The sequence below is a fragment of the Pestalotiopsis fici genome (genome assembly GCF_000516985.1).
Source record: "Pestalotiopsis fici W106-1 unplaced genomic scaffold PFICI_Scf_2, whole genome shotgun sequence".
NCBI classification, from domain to species: domain Eukaryota; kingdom Fungi; phylum Ascomycota; class Sordariomycetes; order Amphisphaeriales; family Sporocadaceae; genus Pestalotiopsis; species Pestalotiopsis fici.
In genome coordinates, this window is record NW_006917092.1 from 4,514,689 (window position 1) to 4,530,023 (window position 15,335).

Below are 15,335 nucleotides of genomic sequence, written 5' to 3' on the forward strand. Positions count from 1 at the left end.
TGGACGGTTTGACGGACGAATGCATGGAAATCAAATGTGGTCACGGCGTTTGGATGTCCTTGTATGGCAATTTTGCTTTTTTTGCACTTTTGCGTTTTTCCGCATGCAGCCCCAATGTTTACTTGGAATCGGCATTTGTTTACAACGAACGCGGACTGCTCTGTTCCTGTATGATAGTACAGTATGGATTTTTCTCGAGTATCTCCATCAAAGGATTCGATTTCATCATTTTGCCCAGCGTCGGCTTCTCGAGTCTGGTACAATTGGAGGTGTCCCCGTCGCATGAACGAGGCAGAAAAAAGAAGAGAGGGTGGGCCACTTAACGCGGTTGGACGTGTCAAGTGTCGAGGCGCGAAATTACTAAACGAGGGGTAGACGCGTCGTTTCGCGTTCGCATCAGCCAATTAAACCGCCGCCCAACCCCGTCAATGTCAGGATTTCATGCAGCCACACGAGCTAGGATGATGTCACGATCCGACCAATCAATGCCGACCGCGAGGGGGGAACGGCTTCAATCTTGTCAGCAGGTTGAACCCAAAAACATGGATATCAATGATGGTTGTTGTACTAGTTGTACTTGTGGAAAGGCATCAAAGCTGAATGGCAGCACAAACATTTTTACAAGAAAAAGAAAAAAACAGATACGTGACAGGGGTGGGTAGAAGCTCAGTTTTCTGAATACGTAATATAGAATATATATATACGAACTGTTGCATCTACGTATAAAATCACACTATTTAAAGCCACTCAGGGTTTGCCTTATAAACATTCCCTAGTAATATATTCCTGGGAACTCGTTTCTACCCTTGTCCAACTTATAATTGTATACTATTAAAAGGAGCCGAAACGAATTATACGTCCGCTTCTATTGCTCGGCCGGTCCGCGTCTCATTCTGACAAGCACAAGTCGGAATCTCTCCATGAACCATTGACTCTTATAGTCGGATTTTGTGATCTAATAGTTCAATTAGAAGAGCAACAATCTCCAAACGAAGCCATCCCTTCTGTGCAGATCATGCTAAGCTTGTGTGAACTGTAATGTTGCGATGGGAGGACTAGCCACGGAAAGGCGATTCGCATGGTTTCATGGCAGCTTTTTTTTTTCTCTCTCTCTCTTTATTCTTGATTTTTCATCTGTCTGGATTCGCACTCGAAAATGTTTGTGTTTCCCTGTACTCTGTACAATCTACCCTCTCGCCGAGGTGGTAGCTAGAAGCATCCACAGCTGTCTTCCCCTCTCCTGTTGCTTCATCTTGTCCGCATCTCCTTGGTCCTTGTTCGTTCTGTGCTGATTTCCCTTCTCTCTCCTTTCCGCATTGCTCTCCCACTTTCTCTTGCCAACCTAACAAGATCGAGGCGCACTTTAGGCATCCCCCATGTGTCTAACTAAACAATACAAACTAAACAAGTGTTTTTGTTTCCCCCCCTCAATCGCGGAATACCTATTTCGTCCAGTTCTCAGGCCCGGATGCCACTGACCTTCCATCAGCACGACAGCTCGCGGGCAACTCCTCAGTCCCCAGATAAAATAAAGCCGCCCCCTTTACCGACACCAGTCAACACACCCTCTTTACATGTTTGTAAAGTGTCATTCAATATGCAGCTGCAGCGCTGCCTCTTGGGGCGGCTTTCTTGTTTTTCATGAAATTCATTCGTACATTGCCTCGTTAATATGCCTTGCCGACACTCCCTTGGCTGCCTTGGCTGGCACCGCTTCTCCTAGCACCACCCGTCACCTTTCGCTCTCCTCCCGTGAGCGTTGGGCTGTCATATCTCGAGCTTCCCGGGCCTACATCAGGTCCCGGGTCACTCCATTGGTCAATACTGGCAACGCCGCTCGAGTATTTGCTACTCGTCAAGCTGGGGTTGCGTGTATGGGCTGGGTGTGGCGGCAAGGGGCCGCCGCCGCTCACTCGGACACGGCTGCTGCTAGCTCGACTGTCGCGTGGGAGCATTGGTACCTGTGAGCCTGCAGACGAGGACAAGAGTTCTGGCCGGTCGAGATCAAAGGGATCTGATCTGAACTTGTTCCTTCGTGTCGCAAATGATTCGACAGAAGCTGATGACTCTCGCCAGACGCTCGGCGCATTGGTGCTGGGAGGTCTGGTGGTGGCACCGCCAACAGACATGCCTCGGGATCGGCGAATGTTTTGTACATATGTGGCTGGCCCTGCCTGCTTGGTCGCCGTTGGTGGCCGTACAGCGTTGGCATCCGAGAAGGGGTTATCTGGGTTCATGATGGTCAGAGGCGCTACCTTTGCCGAGTCGCGCGTCATGGCATTATCATCCGAAAAGGGATTTGCTGAATCAAAGTCGAGATTCAGGCGGCCCAAGAAGTGCTCGTTGGAGCCCGCACTCTGAGACCGTCTCGGGTTGCTCATACTTGTGCGACCTTGAGTTGCCTGAGCTGCAAGTTGTTTGTCATCCATGCTCAATAGGGTCAGGAAGTCTGGTTGCGAATTCGAGCGAGCAGCCATTGGCTTTGCATTTCGTGTGCTCGACGACAAATTGTCATCGCGCTCACTGCGCACTTTGTCGTTAAAGCGACCGAAGAACCCAAGGAGACGATCCTTAGCGGAAGTGCCAAAATCCGCCGAAGTCTCCCGGCTGTGAGAAGGGCGTTCGAGATATTGAGAATTGCCCCTGTTCAGATTGACGCTGGACGAGGGACTGTGGCCACCACCGAAACGGCCCCGGAACTTTCGAACATTGACACCAACAGCAGCCTTCAGTTTTTCAGCTAGTCCTGTTGGCCCAATTGAATCCCGACTGATGGAATATGGAACCTTTTCGCTGGCATTGCCGAATCCTGACTCGGGACCCAAGGGTGTAAGTAATGTGCTTCTGCGCTTTTGGCGTATCCTCTTGCGCCAGAACCACACGAGAAATGCTATCAAAGCAAATGCTACTACTCCTCCAACAACACCGCCGACCACGGCTACCGTCGTTGAAGTGCTGATTCCGTTGGTACTGCCAGCTGCGGATGTAGCACTCCCTGCTGTCGTCGATTCGGTTACCTTTGCCTGTCCTCCATTGGCATTGGTGGCAGTCCCGATTGTTGTCAGCAGGGCAGCATTGCCTGCCGTTATAGATGATTCTGCCGCCGCTGTCGAAGACTCTGAAAGTACCGAAGACTCAACGGGAGCGATTAGAGACTCGAGCGCCGCGGCTGACGTTGTCTCGACGGCTGATGCTGAGGATGCTAGATCATTATTATTATCAGCTTGAGTAGCTTGACTTTGAAGCTCGCTCTCAGGTGTTGTTGGGATCGCAACCACAGGTGTAGTAGTAGGAACCGTGACAGAAGACAACGGCGCGACCGCAACAGAACTAGTTGTCTGTATCGGTGCAACCGGCGAAACTTGCGTACCAATCTGAGCAATACTGGTAGCGCTGGTGGCACTAGTCAGGGTCTGCTGAGGAGGAGGAACAGCAGCAGCAGCAGTCGTAGGTGTATCTGTGAAGACTGGTGCAATTGCTGGCGGTACTGCTGGCGCAGCAGCTTCCGTTGTTGTGGCTTGTGCCGTGGTCGAGGTCGAAGTAGTAGATGAAGTCGATGTAGATGATGAAGACGAACTTGATGACGATGATGATGAGGACGAGGAAGACGACGAGGACGATGATGTCGACGTCGATGTAGTACTGGTACTTGTCGAAGTAGCGCCTCCTCCACCACTACTCGCGTTCTTCGCCTTGGGTATCGCCGTACATCTCTTTCCCGACAGAGTTGTGATAAAGGCCCCCGATGGAAGATTCCCGTTCGTCGCCATGGCTCCAGTAACTTCAAGTTGAAGGCGATTCCAGTCGCGCTAGGTTTAAAATTGCGTATAGCGTCAAGCATACGTCGAAAGGAATAATACAAAGAAATCAAGAAAACCGATGGCCGTAAGGCCGGTCACAGCTAGATTCGATTCATGGATGACAATATGTTGCGAGAGAGAGGAGGAAGAGAAGGAAAATGTGGTCATTCACAGATGGGGTCTGAGAAACAACCCAAGCAGTGCGGCTAAAGTGGAACCGGCTGTATCAAGAAAGACAAATGGTCCAAGCCGGAGAAGGGCAACACGGAAACTGAAAGACAAAGTCCGAGTTGAATCATGTAGGTCGGTTTAGTTTAGGTAGGTGAGTAGAACGGAACAAAGACGGACAGCATTTTCCACCATGACAAGTGAAGCGAAGTTTGACTGACCCACCGGTGGAAGTTCGTTCTCTCAGGTTGCCGAGAAAAATAACAGTATGGCAGCAGTATCATGTCGGCAAGATCTGGCTGTGGCATGAAGCCAGCCCATGCCGGCCTCGTTTGACGGGTGCGCACATGGTGGCCGGATTGGCTGGTCATGGCCATGGCTTTGCCTCTGGCGTTAGAGAATTGGTAGAGTCCGCAGTCGTGATGCCAATGGTGTCCGGGGTTGTGAGGGGCGGACGGTTGCAATGTGGTAGGCAAACCCTTGTCCTGCGACAGATCTGAAGCACGAAGTCCCTCAGCCTCAAGGTCGAGTAGCTTGGACGCAGGCCAAGAAGCGTTAGCCCTGAATGAGCAGGCCACAGAGAGGCCCCGTGAGCAGACTCGCTCAAGCGCGCGTTTCCAGTCTATGGCGATCAAGTATGGAGCCGATGCGATCGCTCCCGGTTGATCTTGGTGGGAGACTATACATGTTTCCTCTCCTTCTCTATGTATGCGGGAGGGAGCGTGGAATAAGCACTGTTGCTGCATCGGAGCTTGGGCGTTTCCTCGATCATTCCGGGATACCGTGTTTTCTGTAGGTAGATCTCAAGCGGGGGAGATTGCAATAGTGTTAGGTTAGCATTCAATCCAGCTCACTAAATAGCTAATAAGAGCAAGGACATGTATGTACTTTGAGGTTGTTGGTTAGATCGATGGGATGGGATTTGTGAGGCCTTCAGTCTCAGCGAGGTCCCTGCTAGCAAAAGAAGCTCGAACAGGCAGGCACTGATGTTAGTAGCTACTTTGGGGGGGCGTCGGCGGTCGGCATGTACCGTAATATTCAAGCACACAAAAAGAGCACTGGCTGTTGTAGCAATCCTGGTCCCAAGTATCAGACTAATTCAGACGATACTTGCATCTAAAATCTGGTGTTTGTGTGAAAGAAGCTGTCTCTAGAAATGGCCAGAGCAGCTAGTCACTCAGATTGACAGGTTGAGTCTGTGCTGTTACCCATACAAGCCCCCATATAGTCCAAAAGGTGACAAAGCGATTGGCAAGGCTGGGAAATGCTGGGATAGACCTCGGAACTACCGAGGAAATCGACTTTCTATCTGGTGTAGACATCCGAGACGTTGTCTTGTGGAGAGAGAGAGAGTCGTTGCAAGGCTCCATCATTGGGATCATTGGGAGGTGTCATCTTTAGCAGGCTGTGACGCGACAATCGGCAACTCACTCACTCACTCAGTCGCTCATTCGCTCAAGGGAAGTATGTACATAGTAGTGAGGTGGGAACACACGTCGATCCCGGAATCAAGCTTAAATGGCGACCTTGAGCCGGCCAAGGGGGTTCCCGATCATACAGAGCCACCGAATGTTTGTTTCTCTTGCGAGATCTCCGGCCCATCAAACAATCCTTGGAAAGGTCCGTTACCTTTTGGGGGGGGCCACGGGAAACTTGCTTGGTCTTGAAACTGCTACGAGCGCTGTATAGTAAATCTTACTTGAGCAGATTGTCGTGTGTTGTTGCTCTTATCATGTCCCGAAGATGAATCTCTCAGGTCTGTACCATGTTGAAGCTGTCGATTTGTACGGAATACTGGCTTGGGCTAGAATAGCCAGGTTTATGTAGGAGGAGAGAATTGGCTGCTGCGATAATCCCCAATGCATCAGTTTAGGGGACCCCCAAACCGGACTAGAGATGATTTGGGCGAAATACGCACGGGCCGCGGTGACGAATAAATATTGTTACTATTATGCAGCTGCAATTGGAAGAAGAGCACACAGAGAGAGGGTCACGGAGAGGGGGGAGAAGGAGAGAAAAGAATGAAGTAATTCGCTGGTCAGTCCCTTTTCCTTGCTTTCCCCAGATTTCTCCTAAAGGGGTGGATCGGGACCACCAAAGTTCAATGTACATACGTAGTGTATGTAGTAAATGCATTCATTGTAGCTCATACGTACATTGTGATTCTACTAACCTAGAGGCTGATGAGAGTCTACGGAACGGCGGCCAACTAGAATGTTACCAGAATCCCATCCTACCATCTTCTCTGTCCACCTCAGGTATCAGTCGACGAACCTGTTCTGATTATCTCTTTTTCTTTTCCCTCTTCCCATTTGTCCTCCTGTTTATGACATTGCCTGTCCATCTGTCCATCTGTTACTGTAGTCAAAAAGTATCTCTGGCCGTAAGCTGTCTCCAGCTTCCAAGTCCCTGTCACTTGTCCCCTAACCTAATGTAGGTATCAAGGTAATGGTAGAAAAGCCCCTCCTTCGAAGGTACAGTAGCACCACCACCACGACGCGCACCAGCAGTTTCGCACCTGTTCCTATCCTTGACCTCGGATAATACTCCTATTGGGGGCCTTTCTGACATCTTCTTCCCAGTCTCTTGTTTCGTTCAATCTTTGAGAAACACCACTACGCCCTTTCTCCGCCCCCCCGACTCGTCGTCATTCGCATCAGAACCCAGGGACAACAGCACTGGCTTCACCCTGTATCCGTACCCGCCCCTTCTAGCATTGTCACCTCTTCTGGGCCGAGACACACTTACAGGCACACACACATACACACACTTCCGTAATGAGACAGGCCTGACTAGTCGGTGACTAACTGATTATATTCCCACCCGTCAGAGGCGGCAGTACCTCTGTACCTATCTGTAGTACATCCCATACTACCTAAAACCTCCCATCGTGACCAGGAGACGGTCCGTCGTGAATGTGGCGGCACAATTACTTGACCGACCCTCCCAGCATCTCTATTAACTCTCACTCGCCGCCATGTTTGGTGGACTCGCCAATTTGCGTAAGTCATTCATCTTCTATCGTTTTTTTTTTTTATGCATAAGCCTACCTTACCCTACTATTACCTACCCAAGTCTGGTTTTGGGGGGGAATCGAACGAGACATGTAGGCGGTTTGTTGGCGTTGTTTCGCGTTGCTAGCCGGATGCATCTCGTAATCACCGTGCCGGGTCGAGAAAGCAAATAATTACTACTTCTACTCATCATCATGCAAGTGCAATCATGATAGGGGAAGGTTGCTCGGCACTAGAATACATGTATATTCTGCTCCATCTCGCTTTGGCATATGGATCTCTCCATCTTTGCCGGCCGCTTCGCTACGCATAATCCATGTATGATGGGGTCAAAGACCGGCTGCATGATCTACAAGCACGTCGACGATATATTTCATGCGGGTCCACGCTCCCCGAAGTATGATGTCCGGCGGAGTCTTGTCTGGAACCCGCGCCGGCCGATCATCTTGGCAGAAAAGGTGCGAGTGGAAGCCGGCTCCTATCCTCCATCTATAGGCAAGGAGGGAGCATGGAAGAGACATCGCGGGCGCTGACTCGTACGCCTCTCAAATCATGCTTCATACTATTCTCCCCCATACCCAGCCGTATTCTACCACCACTTTGCTTCTTCTGGCATCATCTTACATACTTCGGCAGTGCAACCAGCAACTATTGGTCCACCACCCAAGGATGTACCCCCGGCAACTCCTGTACAGCTCCCGGACTTCACTCCACCAGCTCCGGGATCTGCCACGCGACATCCGTCTTTGGTCCGGTTCTTGCAGTCATTGCATCGACCGGCAGGACTGAGTGAGGCACATTTTGAAGCCTTGGGACTTCGTCTGCATTCTGACGCTCCAGCCGAGGAGGTCCTATCCGACCCATCATTTCTCCCTCCCACATCAGGAGAATGTGAGAGGCTCAAGACGGGCCAATCTGTAGAGGGAAATATTGGATTTTGCTTTCCCCTGTGCAATGGCAACACGTCTCCAGAGGCAAGAGCCTATCTAGAGAGGCGGGATGAGCTTTCAATAGAGAACCAGGCCGCTTTCCGAACAGTTCGCCGCATCCGACCTGAGCCGGGTGTCAAAGCAGCAAGACTTGGCAACTGCTATGAGTTCTACCGACAACTCGAGCAGATGGCTGGGTACTGGGATGACTCATCACTACCGCCCATGCAGCAGCAGCAGCAGCAGCAGCAGCAGCATGAAAATGAGCAGGACCAGCCCGAGGACAGCAAACCCCCGCAGCGTTTCCCTCTACCAAAGCCATTGGACGCCAGTTTAGAGCAGGTACAGGTCTCGTTAATGGGCGCCATGTCTGCTCCAGAGTCCCATTCACGTTCTGAGCCCAGTAGTTCTCAAGATCAATCGTCCTGGCGTGTTACGTATCGGACATCGAGTGGGAACACTATGCCTGCAGAAGTGAGACACCATGTGATAAGTGCTTTTCTCAAGCTCGTGTCTTACGACTTTGGCTGCAATATCTCGGCACCCCGGACCGAACCGAGATTACAGCTGCTTACACCGAGCCCTTTGTCAAAAACAATCACCTCATCTACACCCAAAAACCAGGAGCAGCAACAGCCGCGCAAACAGGTCGCCTCCTACTTTCCTTCGGGATGTGTGTTTCTGGTTCGCATGCCCACGACGCGCGAAGCAGCCAGGGCTGGAATTGTCGAGGGACCGATTGCTGCTGTCTCGGCGCGCAACACGACGAGCTTCTCGTCGCCTGCCGAGAACAACATCGACTTTGGCCGCGAGCTCATCGCTGCGCTGATCACAGCCCAGCACCGCTCTCGCGAGGGCAAGGAAGAAAAGCGCTTTGGAGAGGGAAAGTGGTGGGCGCATGCAAAGCGCTGGGGAGGCGGTCCAGGAGGTCCTATAGGCCGGGAAGTCGAGGGCAGCGTGGCAGGCGACAAAGACAAGGAAACCAATGCCGCTTCCAATCCGATGAAATCAGAGAAACCAGATACCGCCCATGAGGGGAATGGCGGCGGGGCACACTCGTCCGAGACATCAAAGGAGCGCCCGCGATCTCCGCCGCACCCCATCTCGCCGTCCTCGGGGTTGCCCATGCGCGGCCCGCCGGCCGCCAAGAAGCAGCGCAAGACTGGTCATTTAAGCATCTACGACAACTACCGTCAGGTGAAGCTCCCGGCAGCGACTTGGGATAAAAAGGCGCGGTACAGTGCCATTGGCAAAGTACCCGGTGCCGATTACGATGACGTCTTTGTCATTAGCAGCCTTTTCCACCATATTTCCGTCATTAGGGTCCGCGTGCCCCTGCGCATTTTGGATGTTCTTGCTGGAGCGCCCGAAGGGGAAGGGGAGCAGAGGGAAGAGAAGAAGAAGGAGGAGGAGGAGGAGGAGGAGGAAGAGGAGGAAGACGAGACAGGCCATGATAAGAGCTGGGGTGAGCTCCAAGTCTGGCGGAGTAAATGGTTTGACCTCTTCCTCGCAGAGGACAGGCTCGAAGCGCTGAGGCTGCTGTGGGGCTTGAACGCCTGGATGATGCGCAAAGTCGACAGTGATGTAAAGACTCAGTAGGGACCTCAACGCATTTGAGCATCCTTGCACTCATGCAAGTGACTGAAATGAGAGATTGCCACGGCTGATTTGTTGGGTTCATGATAATGATGACATGGACGAGGGTGGAGCGGCAAATTGACTCTTGCGCATTTCCAGATTGTATCTTCTCAATTCAATCTCGTGGATCTTAATGGACCGAGTCAACATTCAGTGCGGACATCTAATGATAGCCACGCACCTAAATCAAATTACCCTCCTACATGTACAAGTCTGCCTAGTCTTGCAGGAAAGGGTCTATGCAATAATTACAACGCCTTGCCGACCCCATTCCGACGGAAAAATACAACGCTTTTCAATAACAAACCCTAATTGTCAACTCCGGTGATATTCTGATGCTCCGTTGCGACCCATGTGAGTGGCAAGCAGGATTTTCCCATAAAGCCCCGGGATTGTTTTCTCCTGGTGCGTATAGTATATGCACAAACGACATCCAGTCTCATGGGACAATGTATTCGCCCTTTTCATGCCGGCGCCAAGCCGCCTTGGGACATCTCGCTAAATTGACTGTCTACTCTTTGAGTCATGATCACATTACAAAAAGTAGATCCGTGTCTATCGTCAGTCATGTACAGTTAGTATAACAAAGCCTTGTCAAATAATGCGCTCTACCTGTATGACAGGCATATTTCCCGATGCCAGGTGGTGAGACTGACTGAGGGGGTGGCTACATGAGAGCTGTGGCTTCTGAGTATAGCGTGTGGCCAGCTCATCTCTGATGCTGTTCAAAAGCTGCACATAACTCTGTTGTGGCCTCTTCTTCAAAGCCGTGATAAAGGCCCACGACATGGCCCCGGTTGCTTGAGAAGCAATTGTAGCGTCGGCACTGTGAGAGACACGTGTTAGTGATCGTACGACCTTTGTAGTGGATGACTCGTGTGTGTAGGTGGTAGGTAGGCGGCAGAAACCCTCTTTGCGCGCCTTGACTGGTCCGCCCAACGTGACTCGTCGCCCTAGACGCAAAGTCACAACCGTTCAAGGTTGTACTTTGGCCTAGGGCGTCCAAAAATAATAAATAATCTAAAACTTAAGTTGCACTAGTTTTCCCAAGCCAATTGCTTCAAGAACCATTGAAGCATATGCCACCAACGCCATGGCTCAAAACACAAATTTTCCCTCGAAACGCCAAAAACACGCTTTTAGCGACCAGCCGAGTCTTTACAGCAGACATCGGCATACATGTTGCACCAGCGGCCTGCAGGGGTGTATATAGAGAGATAGAGAGAGATATGAAGAAGAACACAAGAAATTTGGCGGGGTATCAAGAGGAGAAAGACATCATGGAAGGGTATACGAACGAGGTCTGGTCATCCCTGCTGCCGGAAAGCATAATAACATCTGCAGCAGATGTTTTTGTTGCCATGGCCCGGTTATGGGCAGTTTCGCCATTGGTGGCCTTTTTGAAGAAGCCCATGACGTTTTTGGCGACGCCAGCGATATCGCCCTGGCTGTATGAAGAAATGACGCCAAGGAGACCCTGACCAGCTTCCTTGGCCAGGTTGGGCTCCTTGAGCATGCCTTGTGTCGAGTATATGTAAGGCAGATCCAATGCAGTGCCCGAGTGGCACGAGTCAAAGATGGCCGTGAGACGGACACCACTCATCAATGGCTTGACCATGATTCTGTGCATCTCATCGTCGGTGATGTGGCCAACGGCGCGGAAATCCACGGGGTAGATGACTTCATCGTATCCATCCGCTTCATCACCGTCCAGATCTTTCGTTTGACCTCCGTGGCCTAGAACGCCAACAAGTCAGTCACAGTGCGTCAAGGTATCGGCTTGTGCACATATTGCACAAAGTAGCGTACCTGAATAATGGAAGAAGAGCGAATCATTGGGCCTTGCATCCTTGACAAGCCAATGCATGGCGCGGAGGATATTCTGTTTCGTCGGCTGACTCATTGGGTTGTGTTGATCATCAGTGAGAATGACCATGTCTTCACGCTTGTAGCCAAAATGCTGGTTCAGATATGACGACATATTCCTCACGTCGTTGATGCAACCTCTGAGCTGACCGCGTTGACCAAAGTAGTTGATGCCCACTAGCAGGGCTTTCCTTCTGCCGGTACAGGCACTATACTGAAAGGCATAATTCGTCGGAGCACCATGGCCGAAGGACTGAGGGCCCGTAGGCGGCGGTGGTGGCGCGGCATGGTTGCCATGATTGTAAGAATTGGAATTCACCGTGGGCATGGCTGAGGTTGCTCGTTAGCCGCGATATACCGGCTGGTACGAAAAAAACAAGTACGTACGAGGTCTCCCATATGCATTATTGTATCCGCCATGTTGTGGCTGCTGTTGCTGCTGCTGCTGCTGTTGTGGTGGCCCCTATTTGGTGTCAGTGAGTGGCCTCGCCCATTGCGTCCAATCAAAGTCGAAGCTCACCTGGTGGTAGGCATATTGCGGTTGTTGTGGTGGCGGGTGGCCTTGGTTATAGTAGGGTTGGCCTTGGGGGTAGGCGCCGTAGCTCTGAGGAGTACTGAAGGGACGAGTTAGCTATCGTTGGCCACTGGCAATGCTTTTGAGGGATGTGTTTAGAATGATCGTGTACCCGTTATAGTAGTTGTTCTGGTACTGAGGCTGGGGTGCTCCATATCCGCCATGAGAATAACCATAACCCGACATGTTTGATGGATAAGTCGATAACGACGACGACGATGACACTCGATTAAGATGACTGATGATCAGGCTGAGCAGCCAGCAAAACGGCCAGCAGGCGCGTCAAGGAATGATTGTCGGTTTCGGTGAGAGATGATGTATGAGGCGCAGAGGATGATAGGATGTCTCGGGGCAGAGAGCGGCCGTTGAAGCTCTATATGTATAGCCAGGCAGATGACGATAGTGTTGCGCAGAAGCGGACCTAGATCAGTAGCTTCAGTAGTATGCAAAGCGAGAGATATAATATTCCAAACGTGGAGACGCCGAGGGGGTAGGGTCGGTGCCGGGTTGACAACGATATCGCGGCAGTGGTGGTCGAAGAGGGGGGGCTGAGTATGTAGTGTAGTCCGTTCGGGAGCGGATTATGCGCGTCTGGTTTGTAGCTAGGTAGGTAGCAACACGAAAAAAAAAAAATATGTCGACCTGACTAAGGTTCAGAAGAGGTAAGCTTCTGGTAGACTTCTGAAGCCATCACACAGCTGTCGGGTGCCAAGCAAAGCGTGGGCGAGTGAGGAAAAGGAAATGTCACGACGACACTAAGGATCCAGCAGGGCGGTCAGAGGCGCACGAGGGCAGGGGTCCAAGGACAGAACCTGAGCAAGCTGCCAGACCTTGTTTCCTAATCTTCAAGGCTCAGAGTCAAGGGCCCTCTCACCCTCAGGCTTGTCCTTGTGGGCGTGCGCGCGCGCGCGCGTGCACCGACCGGCATGGAGCCGAATTGGGACGGGCTGGCATGTGGAGGAGAGACATGACTGCAATTAACTTACAAGGAAGGGCTCGGTAGCAGGGGTGGAAGGAAGCGAGCGAGCGACAGAGGTTTGCGAGCAAAAGCGTGTGTGGTGTCGGGGCTGCTACGATCTGGATGTCTACTATGGACGATGGTTTTGCTTGGTTGGGAATAGTAGCAGGGAGCTTGGAAGATGGAGCCTGGCTCGCAACGACGAGGAGGAGGAGGAGGAGGAGGGGAACAAAAAAAAAAAAGACGAGCGACGACGTGGTGTGCGGGACGGCGGCGAGCGAAGGCGTCTAGACCCTCGAGCTGCTTTTGGGGGTTAACATCTGCCGCGAGTGGAGGACGTACACCTCCTCAAGGATTATAAATGTTAGATCGGTACAAAGCTCCACTCACTAACCCTCTGATCTGTTAGGTATCTCTCCCTATAATTTATGCTGTTTGTGTACGGGTTGTGGAAGCTTCCAGCACTGGATATGGAAGTAGATAGAAAATTGGCTTCTTTTTGGTGGTAAAATTCCGATGGGAGGTGCTGGGTCACTGCGTGGGGCAAGTAACGATCTAACGTTTATAATCCTTGAGGAGGTGTAGTGGATTCTTGGCTCCAGAGGATTCGGCGCCGGCGTTTTTGTTGATTGATTGAAGCGGGGAGTCGGGGATTGATTGATGCAGTGGATGCAGTAGGTAATTTTTGTTTAACCTCTTACCTGGGGTATTTTTTGGTAGACCAACGGAATATGTTATTTTGATAATGTAAACTTCAACTGTAGCGTAGAGAGACGGTTATCTACCTGTTTGCCGGGGTAAGAATTCAATGGATCTGGGACCTGGGTTAGTTGGGAGAATGCTGTTGTTATTAGGTTTTCAGGTAATAGAAGGATAGACATGAGGTATCCCTCTTTAGGTAGCGATGATGTTATGCCTGGGCCTTGACTTGTTTGTTGTCACCCAGTCACTGGCTCGATTGAGTCAAAGTCCTACATGCAAGAAGCGGAAAGCAGATGGATAGCGAAAAGACTGGTAGGTAATGTAGGTAGGTGCGTTGGCCACCCACCCGAATCACCGCCGCCGGCTGTCACGGAGTTTTTCTCTCGAGGTGTCTGAAGGTCGTGAGGTCTGGCCTGGAGCATTGGAGAAATGATCGCCATCCAGCAACATGATAAGGCGATTCCCGGGGGGTGTCGGGGTGGCTCTCAACTACATAGTACGTAGATATTACCTAGGTAAAGCAGCTAACTGCGCTCAACGTCGGACGAGAAGAATCACATTCAGTCCAGTGGCTAGATTGTATCATCAACAACGGTTGGTCCGTGTTTGTAAGGTTTCCATATTTCTATGGAGTTTTTCCTAGTGGGGTTCAATGACTGCCCTGCGCTACCCTGCTTCGGTTATTACCCTTATGAGAGCAAGAGAAACGGTCAATATTGGGGACCTCACATGCACGTCACATTACCATTATTGAATTGATTTTCCCCTACTACCTAAGCTACCTAGGCACACTCGATATTGGTCTACTTTGATTACATACGTCCGGCGCTTGCTCAGCTCCTCGGCTCCATTGATAACATGCGATATCAATATGATCCTTGGGCGTCTCGTCTTGTGCCATCGACTGCATCGATTATAATTTTATTATCTGACTTACACGGCATACCACGTTGAACCTTATGCAAAAGGGCAAAATGCATGGGTTGTCACAGCCTCAATGCTCATCATGACAATACACATGTGCATCTATTCTTCGCCATTACGAATGCACAATCAGAGAAGGAAAGATACAAGATACACGGTCGTGAAAACATGGAAAGAAGCTAAAAATAAGAAACAAAAATGCCATGGCGCGTTTTCTATGCACATGTGCACAAATCTCATGGCCAGAACTAAAAGCAGTACATACCTACATACCTAGAGAATGTACAGAGTACAGAAATGCAATCTAGCTACTATTGACCTACTGGCTTGTGTAATGTATTTCCTCACACCATCATCACCTACCATCGGACTGTCGCGTTCGGTCGATGCCGCCCGCCATCCGTCCGCAGCCTACCCTCGCTCCCTTGCCCGAGTTCCCTTCTCTCGCCTGGCCAAAAAAAAAAAAAAAAAAAAAAAAAAAAAGAAAGAAAAAACCTGCACACCCCTAATGCAACCCTTCCCTCCCCGCCCCGCCAAATCCCCAAGAGCCAAGCTTCGAGTTCCCGATCTTTTGACATCTCGGATCGCGCTGTTCCCGCTCCCAGGATGGGCAAACCATGTATGGACCTCGAACGTCTAGACTTTTGAAAATCACGACATATTTGTCAGTCCATCATATAATATACTTGGTCCGATGTGACATCACCTGATATATCGCATCGGTCTCGCGTAGAGGCGAGAAGGCCGGCCATTGAATCAAGA

At 50.9% G+C, this 15,335-nt stretch overlaps 3 protein-coding genes across 3 annotated transcripts; 1 reads left to right on the forward strand and 2 right to left on the reverse strand.

The window, feature by feature from the left end:
• Positions 1–1,667: 1,667 nt before the first annotated feature.
• Positions 1,668–3,770, reverse strand: PFICI_03535 (uncharacterized protein; the record flags this gene model as incomplete). Its single annotated transcript, XM_007832116.1, has 1 exon — positions 1,668–3,770. The coding sequence occupies one exon, from the start codon at positions 3,768–3,770 to the stop codon at positions 1,668–1,670; it is 2,103 nt and encodes a 700-aa protein (XP_007830307.1).
• Positions 3,771–6,945: 3,175 nt separating this feature from the next.
• On the forward strand, positions 6,946–9,510 carry PFICI_03536 (uncharacterized protein; the record flags this gene model as incomplete). The annotated part of the gene is made up of 2 exons (XM_007832117.1): positions 6,946–6,970; positions 7,619–9,510. The coding sequence occupies 2 exons, from the start codon at positions 6,946–6,948 to the stop codon at positions 9,508–9,510; spliced, it is 1,917 nt and encodes a 638-aa protein (XP_007830308.1).
• A 633-nt stretch (positions 9,511–10,143) lies between these two features.
• Positions 10,144–12,175, reverse strand: PFICI_03537 (Metacaspase-1; the record flags this gene model as incomplete). Its single annotated transcript, XM_007832118.1, has 6 exons — positions 10,144–10,375; positions 10,848–11,286; positions 11,359–11,745; positions 11,803–11,878; positions 11,936–12,029; positions 12,102–12,175. 6 exons carry the CDS (start codon positions 12,173–12,175, stop codon positions 10,144–10,146), a joined length of 1,302 nt encoding a protein of 433 aa, XP_007830309.1.
• Between the last annotated feature and the right edge of the window lie 3,160 nt (positions 12,176–15,335).